Here is a 19,134-nt window from a genome sequence, read left to right as displayed (position 1 = left end):
ATAAAGTTATTAACCTGACTTAATGATATTTGAGCCAGGCAGAAATCCATTTATCACTTCTTACCGCATGTTGCTGCCATCAACCTCTCTCGCCTAATTCTTAAAGACCACCTTCATCATTACCTGTCGTCGCTGCTGCCAGTTCTGCTAAAGAAGCTAAGTAAGGTCCGGCTACTGCAGCACTAAACATTTCAGTTAGTTTAGCTCATATGGCAGCATTTGCCTGAAGGGTTTGTCGTTTGTTTTTCTCATCATTTTCCTGCGACTCCTACGCATTGATTTTTATTTTGTCTGTGCCGTGACTGATTGATTGTTCGACAGCCAATGGGCAAAAGGAGGAGGGGGCCTCGGCTCTTGGCCCTCCCCCTGTTTTGTTTTTTACCATTGGCCAATGAGTCTACTAAATTGGCTGCTTGGCTCAAAAGAATCAGAACAATCAGTCAACCAAAATATAAATTAGAAATTTAAAAAAATATATATATATCATCAGCCCAAATGACCTGGCGGCCCACCGGGTATGCCAGATGACCAGTCCAGCCCTGCAGATGACATTTTCACCACTATCCCATGTAAGTGTGGAAATCAGTGAGATGAAAGACACCAGCAATATATAACAGAGGGGAAATGACCAAATACACAAATGAGTAGTTATATGCAATGTATGCAAATGGTGTATGAATTAGGTTTGGGCGGTATAGGTTATTTCATACCGTCAGACCTTCCCAACATTTTAATCAGGGTATATGGTACATGGCGGCATTTGTGTAAAATATGTTGTGTAAAAATACTTCCTAAAGGTTAGAAATAAAGAACAGGATTAGGTTTAAAAAACACTTCTTCTGGATATAATGTTCGAACACCAAACACCAGTGTCCGGGTTGAAAGTCCAGGGTCCTGTCCATCCCGCCTGATACGTGACCTACATCACTTTTAACATCATGTTTTGTTGGGAGTGTAAGGTTCCTTTTATATTTTTTACCCTGCCTTATTTTGGCACCTTTGCTTGAACTACACCCATCTTTGAATTTGGCTTTCATTTTAACATCAACATCACACCTGTGAGGTTTAGAATTTGCATCTTACACAGTTCTGATCTATGCACAAACAGATGGAAATTCAAGCATTCAAATTTTGCGTTAGTTCCTGGCATAGTAGGTGCCTCCAGGATAAATATTTTCCATGATGACACATACAGACTGATCAGATCAAAATAACACCAGCATTGTGGTCATTTCAATAGTAAAAAGGGGATGTACAGACAACAACATTCAAAAAGGACACCCGACTCTGAGCAGATAAGATCACTGCAGAGAATGACAAACACCACACATCTATAAAAAGACTGGTAGAAGTCATCAACTTGAAGGTGAGTAACTGAAGTCTTTCGTTTTGCCTGTGCATTTGCGTTAAAAATTACATTTCAGATTAATGGTTTTGAGTGGTTTGCCTTGGATTGGGTTTGACCTTTTAAAACAACCATTATTTGCAATCCTTGTCTATTTAATACTGTAATATTTGCTCTTAATTTTGAGCACCAGTGTGTGCTACTGGCTGCATCAGTTTAACCCTTGTGCACCCCTTCAAAAAATGTTAATGTATTACCCTAGGTGCAAAACATTTTCACCTCTTAAAAAGTGCTATAAAAATATTATATATGAATATTTTTTTTCACTTTCAATGCATTACATCTTTTGACCAACTTCAGTCCTGATCATAACTATAAAATGTACATGTATTTCTTAAATAATTTTAACCCTTTAATGCCCTTTTAGGAATGTAAATCCACATGTTTTAAATGATAAAAACACAAAATATGAAACAATTTGCGTGTGTATGTCAGTGAGAGAGTGTACTTTACATTAAGTAATGGTCAGTCAGCCTCCCTCCCGCTGCTTTGCCGGCCACATCAGCAGCACAGCTGACATTGAAAACATTTGAGGTGGCTGCAGGCAACTGCTTAATGTCTGAATGCATCATTACAGATTTATTGACATGTTTTCTGGTTTCTGTTGGTTGACAGAATGCTGACGAACCTGACAAACCAAACAGAGGATGACCCCTTCTCCTGCTACAGTCCTTTACTTGTAGGATACCGTTACTTTGCTGTGGTGTTGGGATGTGGCGTGATCATCACTGGTACGGTGGGGAACCTGATGACCCTTCTGGCCTTCGCCTTAGACCCACGTCTGAGGACTCGCTTCAATGTGCTCATCGTTAACCTGGCTGTAGCCGATCTCCTGTACTGCACCATAATGCAGCCCTTCATAGTTGACACATATCTAAACCTCAGATGGCGCAGTGGTCCACTCTGGTGCAGCATCTGTTCCCTGCTTATCTTCATTTCCACCAGTGTCTCCATTGTCACCCTCTGCCTGGTAGCAATGAGCCGATATCTCATGGTGGCAAAAAGGGCTTGGTTTGACCGTGTCTTCTCCAATTGGGGTCTTACTTTACTCCTGAGCTCAGCGTGGGCACTTTGCCTGGCCACCGTCAGCCCACTCTGGCCTGTTTTTGAGTTTGTGCCAAAGGTGTGCGCATGCAGCTTCAATCGCACCAGGGGTCGTCCCTACAGCACCATTGTGCTCTTTTTGTACTTCTTTGTTGGTCTGGGCTGTGTCGGTGTATTCTACCTCCTCATCTACAGACGTGTCAGGATTGCCTCAAAATCTCTGCAGCGCTACAGGATCAGCCGCAAGTCCTCCAGAAAGAAACCAGCTTCTTCTGCTCAAGAGACTGATAACAGTGGTGTAGAAAAGACATGTAGCTTTGAGATGAGCAGTCAGGTAGATCTAGCCCAAAATACAGATAATATCACCTGTGAAACCTCCAAATCTGCCGAAGCTTCTACCATGGGCCCAAATTCATCAGCAGCCAACGAGTCTCCCCTTGACATCGTCCCATCACCTTCAGCCACACCTGCTCCCACAAAGGCAACACCCTCTGGCCACTCCACAGCCTCAGGAGATGATAAAGAAATGAAGCGTGTGACACGCATGTGTTTAGCAGTTTTCCTGTGCTTTTTGCTTTGCTTTGTCCCGTACATTTTTCTCAACACAATTGACAAACATGAACGTGCACCACAGGTTCTGTACATACTCAGTACAAACTTCACCTGGTTCAACAGCTGCATCAACCCCATGCTCTATGCTGTCATGAACAGACAGTTTCGACAGGCCTACCATTTGCTGCTCACCAGGGCTGCTGCACCATTCACCTGTCTCTGGACCTGGTGTTCCACCAAGCAACCACCACCGGAGCTGAAAATTGAAGCCAATGCTTAAATGCAAAAAAACTGCAGTTTCTTAAAGTCTCCAAAAGTGAGTTCATCCTCATCAGCACCCATGTTAAAATCCTCAACTCTGCAGCAGAAATAAACATATTTACTGCTTGGTACAAAAACTGTTTTGATCTCTGTATCTTATTTCTGCCTTCATGACAACTATTTTTTATATTTGCCCTTTAACTATATGAAGGCTTAAAGCTAAACATAATTTAAGGCGTGGCTGCTCTGAGTGACAGGCAGGTGCCCTCTCAGGTGACTAGCCACTGCATTTAGCACACCTCAGCTCTCCCCTGCTCAGCCTTTTTGCCTATTTTTGGATTAGTCTGGAGTTGGGAGGAGTTGGGCACTGCCAAGATGGCAACAGAGAGATTCACCCACTTTAAAATTCACTGGCATCAAGGAGACTACGTCCAGATTCTATACAGTCAATGTTGTCAACAATGAGATCCTACACTCCTGGACTTTAAAGTGATGTTTCTATTATTCAGGTCCTACATGATATTCTTTGTAGTGCAACCTGCATTCAGTCACTATTGACTCCTCAGTTGTTTGTCTGTGTGGATAATATAAGGTGAGGGAGTTGAAAGAGTTTGCCTTTAAAATGAATATTGTGTGTTCAATATTAGAACAAAGATTAATTCATGGATTGATTGAAATATAAAACACCTTGAATGTGAATACAAAGTCAGTTCATGTGCATGAGGGTCATTTTAAATCACTGTGAAAGATCAATATAATGTTGATGTGTGTCAGTAGGATGTATAAAGTACCTTATTATATGTTACGGAATTCAGGTCATGGTCATACTGTCACATAAATGGATGTAAAAGAGAAGAATTCACAACAAATACATGAAATGCCAGTTTGGGTGATAATACATGTTCATTATGATAATACATGTTCAATTATGATATTCAAGCAGGTGTAGTGTGTTATTCAACTTTTCCTTAGGCAAGGTAAATCAAGGTGCAACTTAACATAGCACCACTATAAAACTAGACTAGTATAATATGAAGGGACTACATTAAGGTTTGTTGTCCACTTTTTTGCACAATACAGCAATACAATGATTAAAGACATTGTAAAAGATCAACACCATATATTTACTTCTATCTCTCCTGTGTAGCGCCCTTTGAAGCTCACCTGGACCAAGTGTGAGCTGCTGCTTGGACAAACTTCTGCTCTGTTCTTCATAGAGAAGTTAATCAGGCTGATCAGGCCCAAGCTCTTTGACTCTAAGTTTTTTACCGACTAAGTTTAATTTTCTTTTTATTACCTTCATGTATAACTGCTAGTCTGTTTATCACCTCCAAATCTATCAACAACTGATCATACTGGCACAGATAACAGCAAATCAGCTTCACAACACTAATAGGACTGACCAACATGTTATTAAGACAATTGGCAATAGAATGCATGGCAAACGTGTAATATAACTGAACAGAAAAAACAGCAAGCAAAGCATGTTGCAGTGCCAGTCAAAAAACTTCAACCAATTCGGTAGACAGGGTGTCCATACATTTTAAACTCCATTCAAAGTCTGGACGTGCCAAACTTACTATCATCAGTGCACGCTAGTGGAGACAGCAGAAACTTAATAAGCTCTTAATATGCGCACGCACCCAGTATTGTTTGTAAACAAGACACCCACCTATACACGATACATTGATAACGTAGCAAGCAAACTACATACGCTGTGTTCAAAAAGTTAGCAAGCTAACAAAATAAAGTTATTAACCTGACTTAATGATATTTGAGCCAGGCAGAAATCCATTTATCACTTCTTACCGCATGTTGCTGCCATCAACCTCTCTCGCCTAATTCTTAAAGACCACCTTCATCATTACCTGTCGTCGCTGCTGCCAGTTCTGCTAAAGAAGCTAAGTAAGGTCCGGCTACTGCAGCACTAAACATTTCAGTTAGTTTAGCTCATATGGCAGCATTTGCCTGAAGGGTTTGTCGTTTGTTTTTCTCATCATTTTCCTGCGACTCCTACGCATTGATTTTTATTTTGTCTGTGCCGTGACTGATTGATTGTTCGACAGCCAATGGGCAAAAGGAGGAGGGGGCCTCGGCTCTTGGCCCTCCCCCTGTTTTGTTTTTTACCATTGGCCAATGAGTCTACTAAATTGGCTGCTTGGCTCAAAAGAATCAGAACAATCAGTCAACCAAAATATAAATTAGAAATTTAAAAATATATATATATATCATCAGCCCAAATGACCTGGCGGCCCACCGGGTATGCCAGATGACCAGTCCAGCCCTGCAGATGACATTTTCACCACTATCCCATGTAAGTGTGGAAATCAGTGAGATGAAAGACACCAGCAATATATAACAGAGGGGAAATGACCAAATACACAAATGAGTAGTTATATGCAATGTATGCAAATGGTGTATGAATTAGGTTTGGGCGGTATAGGTTATTTCATACCGTCAGACCTTCCCAACATTTTAATCAGGGTATATGGTACATGGCGGCATTTGTGTAAAATATGTTGTGTAAAAATACTTCCTAAAGGTTAGAAATAAAGAACAGGATTAGGTTTAAAAAACACTTCTTCTGGATATAATGTTCGAACACCAAACACCAGTGTCCGGGTTGAAAGTCCAGGGTCCTGTCCATCCCGCCTGATACGTGACCTACATCACTTTTAACATCATGTTTTGTTGGGAGTGTAAGGTTCCTTTTATATTTTTTACCCTGCCTTATTTTGGCACCTTTGCTTGAACTACACCCATCTTTGAATTTGGCTTTCATTTTAACATCAACATCACACCTGTGAGGTTTAGAATTTGCATCTTACACAGTTCTGATCTATGCACAAACAGATGGAAATTCAAGCATTCAAATTTTGCGTTAGTTCCTGGCATAGTAGGTGCCTCCAGGATAAATATTTTCCATGATGACACATACAGACTGATCAGATCAAAATAACACCAGCATTGTGGTCATTTCTATAGTAAAAAGGGGATGTACAGACAACAACATTCAAAAAGGACACCCGACTCTGAGCAGATAAGATCACTGCAGAGAATGACAAACACCACACATCTATAAAAAAGACTGGTAGAAGTCATCAACTTGAAGGTGAGTAACTGAAGTCTTTCGTTTTGCCTGTGCATTTGCGTTAAAAATTACATTTCAGATTAATGGTTTTGAGTGGTTTGCCTTGGATTGGGTTTGACCTTTTAAAACAACCATTATTTGCAATCCTTGTCTATTTAATACTGTAATATTTGCTCTTAATTTTGAGCACCAGTGTGTGCTACTGGCTGCATCAGTTTAACCCTTGTGCACCCCTTCAAAAAATGTTAATGTATTACCCTAGGTGCAAAACATTTTCACCTCTTAAAAAGTGCTATAAAAATATTATATATGAATATTTTTTTTCACTTTCAATGCATTACATCTTTTGACCAACTTCAGTCCTGATCATAACTATAAAATGTACATGTATTTCTTAAATAATTTTAACCCTTTAATGCCCTTTTAGGAATGTAAATCCACATGTTTTAAATGATAAAAACACAAAATATGAAACAATTTGCGTGTGTATGTCAGTGAGAGAGTGTACTTTACATTAAGTAATGGTCAGTCAGCCTCCCTCCCGCTGCTTTGCCGGCCACATCAGCAGCACAGCTGACATTGAAAACATTTGAGGTGGCTGCAGGCAACTGCTTAATGTCTGAATGCATCATTACAGATTTATTGACATGTTTTCTGGTTTCTGTTGGTTGACAGAATGCTGACGAACCTGACAAACCAAACAGAGGATGACCCCTTCTCCTGCTACAGTCCTTTACTTGTAGGATACCGTTACTTTGCTGTGGTGTTGGGATGTGGCGTGATCATCACTGGTACGGTGGGGAACCTGATGACCCTTCTGGCCTTCGCCTTAGACCCACGTCTGAGGACTCGCTTCAATGTGCTCATCGTCAACCTGGCTGTAGCCGATCTCCTGTACTGCACCATAATGCAGCCCTTCATAGTTGACACATATCTAAACCTCAGATGGCGCAGTGGTCCACTCTGGTGCAGCATCTGTTCCCTGCTTATCTTCATTTCCACCAGTGTCTCCATTGTCACCCTCTGCCTGGTAGCAATGAGCCGATATCTCATGGTGGCAAAAAGGGCTTGGTTTGACCGTGTCTTCTCCAATTGTGGTCTTACTTTACTCCTGAGCTCAGCGTGGGCACTTTGCCTGGCCACCGTCAGCCCACTCTGGCCTGTTTTTGAGTTTGTGCCAAAGGTGTGCGCATGCAGCTTCAATCGCACCAGGGGTCGTCCCTACAGCACCATTGTGCTCTTTTTGTACTTCTTTGTTGGTCTGGGCTGTGTCGGTGTATTCTACCTCCTCATCTACAGACGTGTCAGGATTGCCTCAAAATCTCTGCAGCGCTACAGGATCAGCCGCAAGTCCTCCAGAAAGAAACCAGCTTCTTCTGCTCAAGAGACTGATAACAGTGGTGTAGAAAAGACATGTAGCTTTGAGATGAGCAGTCAGGTAGATCTAGCCCAAAATACAGATAATATCACCTGTGAAACCTCCAAATCTGCCGAAGCTTCTACCATGGGCCCAAATTCATCAGCAGCCAACGAGTCTCCCCTTGACATCGTCCCAACATCACCTTCAGCCACACCTGCTCCCACAAAGGCAACACCCTCTGGCCACTCCACAGCCTCAGGAGATGATAAAGAAATGAAGCGTGTGACACGCATGTGTTTAGCAGTTTTCCTGTGCTTTTTGCTTTGCTTTGTCCCGTACATTTTTCTCAACACAATTGACAAACATGAACGTGCACCACAGGTTCTGTACATACTCAGTACAAACTTCACCTGGTTCAACAGCTGCATCAACCCCATGCTCTATGCTGTCATGAACAGACAGTTTCGACAGGCCTACCATTTGCTGCTCACCAGGGCTGCTGCACCATTCACCTGTCTCTGGACCTGGTGTTCCACCAAGCAACCACCACCGGAGCTGAAAATTGAAGCCAATGCTTAAATGCAAAAAAACTGCAGTTTCTTAAAGTCTCCAAAAGTGAGTTCATCCTCATCAGCACCCATGTTAAAATCCTCAACTCTGCAGCAGAAATAAACATATTTACTGCTTGGTACAAAAACTGTTTTGATCTCTGTATCTTATTTCTGCCTTCATGACAACTACTTTTATATTAGCCCTTTGAACTATATGAAGGCTTAAAGCTAAACATAATTTAAGGCGTGGCTGCTTTGAGTGACAGGCAGGTGCCCTCTCAGGTGACTAGCCACTGCATTTAGCACACCTCAGCTCTCCCCTGCTCAGCCTTTTTGCCTATTTTTGGATTAGTCTGGAGTTGGGAGGAGTTGGGCACTGCCAAGATGGCGACAGGGAGATTCACCCACTTTAAAATTCACTGACATCAAGGAGACTACGTCCAGATTCTATACAGTCAATGTTGTCAACAATGAGATCCTACACTCCTGGACTTTAAAGTGATGTTTCTATTATTCAGGTCCTGCATGATATTCTTTGTAGTGCAACCTACATTCAGTCCCTATTGACTCCTCAGTTGTTTGTCTGTGTGGATAATATAAGGTGAGGGAGTTGAAAGAGTTTGCCTTTAAAATGATTATTGTCTGGTCAGTATTAGAATCAAGGTTAATTTGATGGTTGAATAAAATATAAAACACCTTGATTGTGAAAACAAACTCAGTTCATGTGCATGAGGGTCATTTTAAATCACTGTGAAAGATCAATATAATGTTGATGTGTGTCAGTAGGATGTATAAAGTACCTTATTATATGTTACTGAATTCAGTTCATGGTCATACTGTTACATAAATGGATGTAATAGAGAAGTATTCACAACAAATACACGAAATGCCAGTTTGGGTGATAATACATGTTAATGGTGATTATACATGTTAAATTATGATATTCACGCAGATGTATTGTGGTATTTAACTCCTCTTCAGGTAAGGTAAATTAAGGTGCAACTTAATATAGCACAACTATAAAACTAGACTAGTATAATATGAAGGGACTACTTTAAGGTGTGTTGTCCACTTTTTTGCACAATACAGCAATACAACGATTAAAGACATTGTAAAAGATCAACACCATACATTTACTTCTATCTCTCCTGTGTAGCGCCCCTTTGAAGCTCACCTGGGCAAAGTGTGAGCTGCTGCTTGGACAAACTTCTGCTCTGTTCTTCACAGAGAAGTTAATGATCTTTGTCTTGCGTGCACATTCAAGGATACCGACGACATTTTCACCACTATCCCATACATAAGTGTGGAAAATAGTGTGATGAAAGACACCAGCAATATGTTAAGTAAAAACGACCACATACACAGATGAGTATAAATCAATAAACTGAGTTCATGGTTGTAAGCAATGTTGGTGATTTATTTTTTTCCAATTGTAATGAGATATGGCAATAACAATAAACAACAAATGCATTTGGTTGTAAGTAATTTAGTAATGTGATGATGTGAGTAATGTTTATTTAAAGTCACTCTCTGTTGACATAAAGCACCGTAATATAGTAATACTTGAAGTGACTAACAAATTTTACTGATACACAAAAAAGCATATCCACTTTTTGGCCTTTAAATTATTTATAATCATGAGTTCAAGCTACTGACGAAATGCCACAACTTCACACCTCGAATTTGCAAACACCAAAGTCCAATTTGCATGCAGGTGATATCATTTCCATTAACTTCTGTGGCAGCCTGGTCTCACGAATTGGTGTATGAATTAGGTTTGGGCGGTATAGATTATTTCATACTGTCATACCTTCACAGCATTTCATCAGGGTATATGGAATATGGCAGCATTTTTGTATAAATCATAGGTAAAAATACTTCCAAAAGGTTAGGAAAAAAGTACAGTATTAGGTTTAAAAACACTACTTCTGGATATAATGTTCGAACACCAAACACCAGTGTCTGGGTTGAAAGTCCAGGTTTCATTCAAACCGTCCATCCTGCCTGATACGTGACCTACATCGCTTTTAAAATCACCTTTTGTTGGGAGTGTAAGGTTCCTTTCATATTTTTTACTCCGCCGTATTTTGGCACCCTTGCTTAAACTACACCCATCTTTTAATTTGGCTTTCATTTTATTATCAATATCACACCTGTGAAGTTTAGAATTTGCATCTTGCACAGTTCTGATCAAATCAATCTATGCACATACAGATGGAAATTCAAGCATTCAAATTTTGCATTTGTTCCTGGTACAATAGGTATCTCCAGGATAAATATTTTTCATGATGCCACACACAAACTGATGAGATCAAAATAACACCAGCATTGGTCACTTCAATGGTAAAAATAAGGATGTACAGACAACAACATTAAAAAAGGACACCTGACTCTGAGCGGATGAGATCACTGCAGAGAATGACAGACACCACACATCTATAAAAAAGACTGGTAGAAGTCATCAACTCGAAGGTGAATAATGAAGTCTTTTGTTTTGCCTGTGCATTTGCATTAAAAATGACATTAAAGACGGATGATTTTAAGTGGTTTGGTTTGTGTTTGACCCTTTAAAGCAATCATTATTTGCAACCCTTGTCTATTTTATATTGTAATATTTGTGCTACTGGCTGCATCTACAGTTTAAACCAGACAAGGTACTATGTTTCACTTCAGTTATTTAGGCTGATGATGCACCACACCACAGCAACACTGAAGATGCTCATTAAAGGCCAGCAGGAAGCCGACAGTCAGTGCAGCAGATCATTGCAGAAAAAGATGCAGCTACACATCAAATATTCAGCCTAAAGGTAAAAGATTCACAGCTGTTTTGTTTTAACATTGGGCTTTATTTGCCCTACAGATTTATTTTTGTTATTTGTCTTCAATCTCTTTTAAATGTATGTTCGATCAATGTTAAATTTGCTTGCTCTATTCTATGCAGTGTTTTATTAAATTAGACATAATCTATATGCGGCAGTCAAAAATAAAGGAGATGAAAAGAGTTTATATTAAAAACACTTTTAAGTAACTATTACAAGGATGGTAACTGTTCTGAGACCATACTGTACAAAGATCTTGTTTCTATTTTAATTTCTCCTCATTGATGTGTCCTTTCACCGATGAAGAAGAGGTGTATAATTCAGCAAACTGAAATAGCTCTTAAGTAACGACCTGTTGTCTTCAGCCAGCCAGCCTCCCTCCCGCTGCTTTGCCAACCAGTTAGCAGCACAGCTGACATTAAAAACATTTGAGGTGGCTGCAGGCAACTGCTTGATGTCTGAAAGCATCATTACAGATGTGTTGACATGTTTTCTGATTTCTGTTGGTTGACAGAATGCTGACGAACCAGACAAATCAAACAGAGGACGACCCCTTCTCCTGCTACAGTCCTTTACTTGTAGGATACCGTTACTTTGCTGTGGTGTGGGGATGTGGCGTGATCATCACTGGTACGGTGGGGAACCTGATGACCATCCTGGCCTTCGTCTTAGACCCACGTCTGAGGACTCGCTTCAATGTGCTCATCGTCAACCTGGCTGTAGCCGATCTCCTGTACTGCACCACACTGCAGCCCTTCATGGTTGACACATATCTAAACCTCAGATGGCGCAGTGGTCCACTCTGGTGCAGCATCTCTGCCCTGCTCATCTTCGTTTCCTACAGTGTCTCCATTGTCACCCTCTGCCTGGTAGCAATGAGCCGATATCTCATGGTGGCAAAAAGGGCTTGGTTTGACCATGTCTTCTCCAATTGGGGTCTTACTTTACTCCTCAGCTCAGCGTGGGCACTTGGCCTGGTCTCGTTCAGCCCACTCTGGCCTGTTTTTGAGTTTGTGCCAAAGGTGTGCGCATGCAGCTTCAATCGCACCAGGGGTCGTCCCTACAGCACCATTCTGCTCTTTTTCTATTTTTTTGTTGGTCTGGGCTGTTTCGGTGTATTCTACCTCCTCATCTACAGACGTGTCAGGATTGCCTCAAAATCTCTGCAGCGCTACAGGATCAGCCGCAAGTCCTCCAGAAAGAAACCAGTTTCTTCAGCTCAGGAGACTGATGACAGTGGTGGAGAAAAGACATGTAGCTTTGAGATGAGCAGTCAGGTAGATCTAGCCCAAAATACAGATAATAACACCTGTGAAACCTCCAAATCTGCCAAAGCTTCTACCATGGGCCCAAAGTCATCAGCAGCCAACGAGTCTCCCCTTGACATCGTCCCAACATCACCTTCAGCCACACCTGCTCCCACAAAGGCAACACCCTCTGGCCACTCCACAGCCTCAGGAGATGATAAAGAAATGAAGCATGTGACACGCATGTGTTTAGCAGTTTTCCTGTGCTTTTTGCTTTGCTTTGTTCCGTACATTTTTCTCAACACAATTGACAAACATGAACGTGCACCACAGGTAGTGTACATACTCAGTGCAAACCTCACCTGGCTCAACAGCTGCATCAACCCCATGCTCTATGCTGTCATGAACAGACAGTTTCGACAGGCCTACCATTTGCTGCTCACCAGGGCTGCTGCACCATTCACCTGTCTCTGGACCTGGTGTTCCACCAAGCAACCACCACCGGAGCTGAAAATTGAAGCCAATGCTTAAATGCAAAAAAACTGCAGTTTCTTAAAGTCTCCAAAAGTGAGTTCATCCTCATCAGCACCCATGTTAAAATCCTCAACTCTGCAGCAGAAATAAACATATTTACTGCTTGGTACAAAAACTGTTTTGATCTCTGTATCTTATTTCTGCCTTCATGACAACTACTTTTATATTAGCCCTTTGAACTATATGAAGGCTTAAAGCTAAACATAATTTAAGGCGTGGCTGCTTTGAGTGACAGGCAGGTGCCCTCTCAGGTGACTAGCCACTGCATTTAGCACACCTCAGCTCTCCCCTGCTCAGCCTTTTTGCCTATTTTTGGATTAGTCTGGAGTTGGGAGGAGTTGGGCACTGCCAAGATGGCGACAGGGAGATTCACCCACTTTAAAATTCACTGGCATCAAGGAGACTACGTCCAGATTCTATACAGTCAATGTTGTCAACAATGAGATCCTACACTCCTGGACTTTAAAGTGATGTTTCTATTATTCAGGTCCTGCATGATATTCTTTGTAGTGCAACCTACATTCAGTCCCTATTGACTCCTCAGTTGTTTGTCTGTGTGGATAATATAAGGTGAGGGAGTTGAAAGAGTTTGCCTTTAAAATGATTATTGTCTGGTCAGTATTAGAATCAAGGTTAATTTGATGGTTGAATAAAATATAAAACACCTTGATTGTGAAAACAAACTCAGTTCATGTGCATGAGGGTCATTTTAAATCACTGTGAAAGATCAATATAATGTTGATGTGTGTCAGTAGGATGTATAAAGTACCTTATTATATGTTACTGAATTCAGTTCATGGTCATACTGTTACATAAATGGATGTAATAGAGAAGTATTCACAACAAATACACGAAATGCCAGTTTGGGTGATAATACATGTTAATGGTGATTATACATGTTAAATTATGATATTCACGCAGATGTATTGTGGTATTTAACTCCTCTTCAGGTAAGGTAAATTAAGGTGCAACTTAATATAGCACAACTATAAAACTAGACTAGTATAATATGAAGGGACTACTTTAAGGTGTGTTGTCCACTTTTTTGCACAATACAGCAATACAACGATTAAAGACATTGTAAAAGATCAACACCATACATTTACTTTTATCTCTCCTGTGTAGCGCCCCTTTGAAGCTCACCTGGGCAAAGTGTGAGCTGCTGCTTGGACAAACTTCTGCTCTGTTCTTCACAGAGAAGTTAATGATCTTTGTCTTGCGTGCACATTCAAGGATACCGACGACATTTTCACCACTATCCCATACATAAGTGTGGAAAATAGTGTGATGAAAGACACCAGCAATATGTTAAGTAAAAACGACCACATACACAGATGAGTATAAATCAATAAACTGAGTTCATGGTTGTAAGCAATGTTGGTGATTTATTTTTTTCCAATTGTAATGAGATATGGCAATAACAATAAACAACAAATGCATTTGGTTGTAAGTAATTTAGTAATGTGATGATGTGAGTAATGTTTATTTAAAGTCACTCTCTGTTGACATAAAGCACCGTAATATAGTAATACTTGAAGTGACTAACAAATTTTACTGATACACAAAAAAGCATATCCACTTTTTGGCCTTTAAATTATTTATAATCATGAGTTCAAGCTACTGACGAAATGCCACAACTTCACACCTCGAATTTGCAAACACCAAAGTCCAATTTGCATGCAGGTGATATCATTTCCATTAACTTCTGTGGCAGCCTGGTCTCACGAATTGGTGTATGAATTAGGTTTGGGCGGTATAGATTATTTCATACTGTCATACCTTCACAGCATTTCATCAGGGTATATGGAATATGGCAGCATTTTTGTATAAATCATAGGTAAAAATACTTCCAAAAGGTTAGGAAAAAAGTACAGTATTAGGTTTAAAAACACTACTTCTGGATATAATGTTCGAACACCAAACACCAGTGTCTGGGTTGAAAGTCCAGGTTTCATTCAAACCGTCCATCCTGCCTGATACGTGACCTACATCGCTTTTAAAATCACCTTTTGTTGGGAGTGTAAGGTTCCTTTCATATTTTTTACTCCGCCGTATTTTGGCACCCTTGCTTAAACTACACCCATCTTTTAATTTGGCTTTCATTTTATTATCAATATCACACCTGTGAAGTTTAGAATTTGCATCTTGCACAGTTCTGATCAAATCAATCTATGCACATACAGATGGAAATTCAAGCATTCAAATTTTGCATTTGTTCCTGGTACAATAGGTATCTCCAGGATAAATATTTTTCATGATGCCACACACAAACTGATGAGATCAAAATAACACCAGCATTGGTCACTTCAATGGTAAAAATAAGGATGTACAGACAACAACATTAAAAAAGGACACCTGACTCTGAGCGGATGAGATCACTGCAGAGAATGACAGACACCACACATCTATAAAAAAGACTGGTAGAAGTCATCAACTCGAAGGTGAATAATGAAGTCTTTTGTTTTGCCTGTGCATTTGCATTAAAAATGACATTAAAGACGGATGATTTTAAGTGGTTTGGTTTGTGTTTGACCCTTTAAAGCAATCATTATTTGCAACCCTTGTCTATTTTATATTGTAATATTTGTGCTACTGGCTGCATCTACAGTTTAAACCAGACAAGGTACTATGTTTCACTTCAGTTATTTAGGCTGATGATGCACCACACCACAGCAACACTGAAGATGCTCATTAAAGGCCAGCAGGAAGCCGACAGTCAGTGCAGCAGATCATTGCAGAAAAAGATGCAGCTACACATCAAATATTCAGCCTAAAGGTAAAAGATTCACAGCTGTTTTGTTTTAACATTGGGCTTTATTTGCCCTACAGATTTATTTTTGTTATTTGTCTTCAATCTCTTTTAAATGTATGTTCGATCAATGTTAAATTTGCTCGCTCTATTCTATGCAGTGTTTTATTAAATTAGACATAATCTATATGCTGAATGCACGGCAGTCAAAAATAAAGGAGATGAAAAGAGTTGATATTAAAAACACTTTTAAGTAACTATTACAAGGATGGTAACTGTTCTGAGACCATACTGTACAAAGATCTTGTTTCTATTTTAATTTCTCCTCATTGATGTGTCCTTTCACCGATGAAGAAGAGGTGTATAATTCAGCAAACTGAAATAGCTCTTAAGTAACGACCTGTTGTCTTCAGCCAGCCAGCCTCCCTCCCGCTGCTTTGCCAACCAGTTAGCAGCACAGCTGACATTAAAAACATTTGAGGTGGCTGCAGGCAACTGCTTGATGTCTGAAAGCATCATTACAGATGTGTTGACATGTTTTCTGATTTCTGTTGGTTGACAGAATGCTGACGAACCTGACAAACCAAACAGAGGACGACCCCTTCTCCTGCTACAGTCCTTTACTTGTAGGATACCGTTACTTTGCTGTGGTGTGGGGATGTGGCGTGATCATCACTGGTACGGTGGGGAACCTGATGACCATCCTGGCCTTCGTCTTAGACCCACGTCTGAGGACTCGCTTCAATGTGCTCATCGTTAACCTGGCTGTAGCCGATCTCCTGTACTGCACCACACTGCAGCCCTTCATGGTTGACACATATCTAAACCTCAGATGGCGCAGTGGTCCACTCTGGTGCAGCATCTCTGCCCTGCTTATCTTCGTTTCCTACAGTGTCTCCATTGTCACCCTCTGCCTGGTAGCAATGAGCCGATATCTCATGGTGGCAAAAAGGGCTTGGTTTGACCATGTCTTCTCCAATTGGGGTCTTACTTTACTCCTGAGCTCATCGTGGGCACTTGGCCTGGTCTCGTTCAGCCCACTCTGGCCTGTTTTTGAGTTTGTGCCAAAGGTGTGCGCATGCAGCTTCAATCGCACCAAGGGTCGTCCCTACAGCACCATTGTGCTCTTTTTCTACCTTTTTGTTGGTCTCGGCTGTGTCAGTGTATTCTACCTCCTCATCTACAGACGTGTCAGGATTGCCTCAAAAGCTCTGCAGCGCTACAGGATCAGCTACAAGTCCTCCAGGAAGAAACCAGCTTCTTCAGCTCAGGAGACTGATGACAGTGGTGGAGAAAAGACATGTACCTGGGAGATGAGCAGTCAGGTAGATCTATCTGAGGCTTCTACCATGGACCCAAATTTATCAGCAGCCAACGAGTCTCCCCTTGACATCATTCCAACATCACCTTCAGCCACACCTGCTCCCACAAAGGCAACATCCTCTGGTCACTCCACAGCCTCAGGAGATGATAAAGAAATGAAGCGTGTGACACGCATGTGTTTAGCGGTTTTCCTGTGCTTTTTGATTTGCTTTGTTCCGTACATTGTTCTCAACACATTAGATAAACATGAACGTGCGCCACAGGTTCTGTACATGCTCAGTGGGAAGATCAGCGGGCTCAACACCTGCATCAACCCCATGCTCTATGCTGTCATGAACAGACAGTTTCGACAGGCCTATCATGTGTTGCTCGGCAGGGCTGCTGCACCATTCACCTGCCTCTGGACCTGGTGTTCCACCAAGTGACAACCTTCAGATATGAAAACTGAAGCCAATTCTGAAGTGCCAAAAACTGCACTTCCATAAATTGCCTGGCCCTAAAAGCGAGTTAATCCTCATGTTGGGGTCACAGGTATCCCATAAGTGTTCATTTGGATATACTATATACTAAATGGAATGGAATTGTGACAGCAATTTCTTCGCATCATGCCCTCAAAATGGAGGTTCTCTTTGTTCCCCTCCAACCAAAGATACACAACACCCACCCCCACCATCGCCACAGCTCCAGGTGGATTTGAATATAACTGAGGTGTGAAATCTCATTGGCTGTTTCTTCCAGGAAGCCCAAACACCCCAGCTTCAGACACAAAAGTCTCCTGCAGCCATCCTGTCTCTCTTTTCTTATACTCTCCTTTGAGGAAACCACGTCTCCTGTCCTGGTCTAGTCTGACAGGAGGCAGATCATACAACTTCTCTCTCTCTCTCTCTCCAGCTCTAAGGGACAAACCTAACATACAAGGACCAGAAATCCAGCCTGCAAGGCCCAGAAACCAAGCCATTAGGCCTGAATCACGTCTACAACCGCTCTCTAAGTTTCCTGCTTGTTATCTATACTGGATATAGTCACAAAGATCTACACCAAGCTTTTGGAGCCAACAACAGCAAATGACTCTGAAAACACCGAAACCCAACCAAGAGCTGATTCTTCATCAGAAGGATTTCTGCTCCCTTTTCAACTCTGGATTCTGTGGTCTAGTACTCTGGGCAGCTAGAACAAGCAAGAACAAGTTTGTTAAACTTAAATCAATGGTGTTGATCTGATTTGTGTTTGTTCAGTCCTATTGTTGGTATGTTAATCTCGCTTTACACAGACATTAAGTATTACATGTAAACTAACTTTACTAACTTATCTGATTTTCTCACACACTGATTCACATACAATATACTTTCAATTGCCCTTTAAAAACACATAGATTTTCAAGTCAGCATGGTCTATTGTTCGTCCAAGAACAAAAGGGCTCCTCCATTATGATTAGTTCTTTGTCTGCCCTTGGTTGGCCATTTTGTACACACACACACACACACACACACACACACATAATCTTTTCTCCCACATTTCCACCGTAAATAGTCTTTTAGATTAGTTATTGTGTATTTTGCTTGCTTTGCTTTGTTTTAGAATAAATATATTTTTGGACTGAACACGCTGATCCTTTTAATGTTGCACATGAATGAGTGATATGCCAACCTCTGCTATGAAAAGAACTCGAAATTCCTTCAACCAATATTAAATATGAAAATGGTAATTTGATTATAATTATTAAGTTAATTATTAATCAGTGTTCCAAATTCATAGTTTAGTAACTTTATCAGACTGATTTACCATGACTTTGCTATCTTTCCCCTTTTTAAGAAAAGGGGATGGTGCCCCATAAACTTTAATTTTATTTAAAGTATAAATATTAATTTAGTCAATTTCTGATAGCAAGATTGATCTAAATAAGCTTCTACCATTACACATTTGGTACCCTCTGCGGGAGGCAATTTGTATCTGTAACTAGATAACCCTACACTCATCAGCCCCCATGTTAAAATCCCCTTACAGCAGACATAAATATATTTACATCTTGGTACAAAAACTGTTTTGATCTCTATAGATAATTTCTGCCTTCATGACAACTACTTTTATATTAGCCCTTTGAACTATATGAAGGCTTAAAGCTAAACATAATTTAAGGCGTGGCTGCTTTGAGTGACAGGCAGGTGCTCTCTCAGGTGACTAGCCACTGCATTTAGCAC

The 19,134-nt window shown here is 40.8% G+C and overlaps 4 protein-coding genes across 4 annotated transcripts; all 4 read left to right on the top strand.

Annotated features, from left to right (window-relative positions):
* Positions 1–1,296: 1,296 nt before the first annotated feature.
* Positions 1,297–3,867, top strand: LOC131968699 (G-protein coupled receptor 84-like). Its single transcript, XM_059329686.1, has 2 exons — positions 1,297–1,366; positions 2,021–3,867. The coding sequence occupies exon 2, from the start codon at positions 2,022–2,024 to the stop codon at positions 3,279–3,281; it is 1,260 nt and encodes a 419-aa protein (XP_059185669.1). The 5' UTR covers positions 1,297–1,366; position 2,021; the 3' UTR covers positions 3,282–3,867.
* Positions 3,868–6,300: 2,433 nt separating this feature from the next.
* On the top strand, positions 6,301–8,547 carry LOC131968698 (G-protein coupled receptor 84-like). The gene is made up of 2 exons (XM_059329685.1): positions 6,301–6,374; positions 7,029–8,547. The coding sequence occupies exon 2, from the start codon at positions 7,030–7,032 to the stop codon at positions 8,290–8,292; it is 1,263 nt and encodes a 420-aa protein (XP_059185668.1). The 5' UTR covers positions 6,301–6,374; position 7,029; the 3' UTR covers positions 8,293–8,547.
* A 3,048-nt stretch (positions 8,548–11,595) lies between these two features.
* LOC131968701 (G-protein coupled receptor 84-like) lies at positions 11,596–13,481 on the top strand. The gene has a single exon (XM_059329689.1). The coding sequence runs from the start codon at positions 11,599–11,601 to the stop codon at positions 12,859–12,861; it is 1,263 nt and encodes a 420-aa protein (XP_059185672.1). The 5' UTR covers positions 11,596–11,598; the 3' UTR covers positions 12,862–13,481.
* Positions 13,482–16,173: 2,692 nt separating this feature from the next.
* LOC131968702 (G-protein coupled receptor 84-like) lies at positions 16,174–17,472 on the top strand. Its single transcript, XM_059329690.1, has one exon. The coding sequence runs from the start codon at positions 16,177–16,179 to the stop codon at positions 17,359–17,361; it is 1,185 nt and encodes a 394-aa protein (XP_059185673.1). The 5' UTR covers positions 16,174–16,176; the 3' UTR covers positions 17,362–17,472.
* Positions 17,473–19,134: the final 1,662 nt, after the last annotated feature.

The sequence above is a fragment of the Centropristis striata genome, chromosome 3, assembly GCF_030273125.1.
Source record: "Centropristis striata isolate RG_2023a ecotype Rhode Island chromosome 3, C.striata_1.0, whole genome shotgun sequence".
NCBI lineage: Eukaryota > Metazoa > Chordata > Actinopteri > Perciformes > Serranidae > Centropristis > Centropristis striata.
Note: the sequence above shows the minus strand (reverse complement) of the source record. Positions and strands in the feature narration are given on the sequence as shown.

What these genes read in the sequence shown, in the direction of transcription:
- LOC131968698 (XM_059329685.1), top strand. Translation starts at nt 7,030, where the DNA reads ATGCTGACGAACCTGACAAACCAAACAGAGGATGACCCCTTCTCCTGC.
- LOC131968702 (XM_059329690.1), top strand. Translation starts at nt 16,177, where the DNA reads ATGCTGACGAACCTGACAAACCAAACAGAGGACGACCCCTTCTCCTGC.
- LOC131968701 (XM_059329689.1), top strand. Translation starts at nt 11,599, where the DNA reads ATGCTGACGAACCAGACAAATCAAACAGAGGACGACCCCTTCTCCTGC.
- LOC131968699 (XM_059329686.1), top strand. Translation starts at nt 2,022, where the DNA reads ATGCTGACGAACCTGACAAACCAAACAGAGGATGACCCCTTCTCCTGC.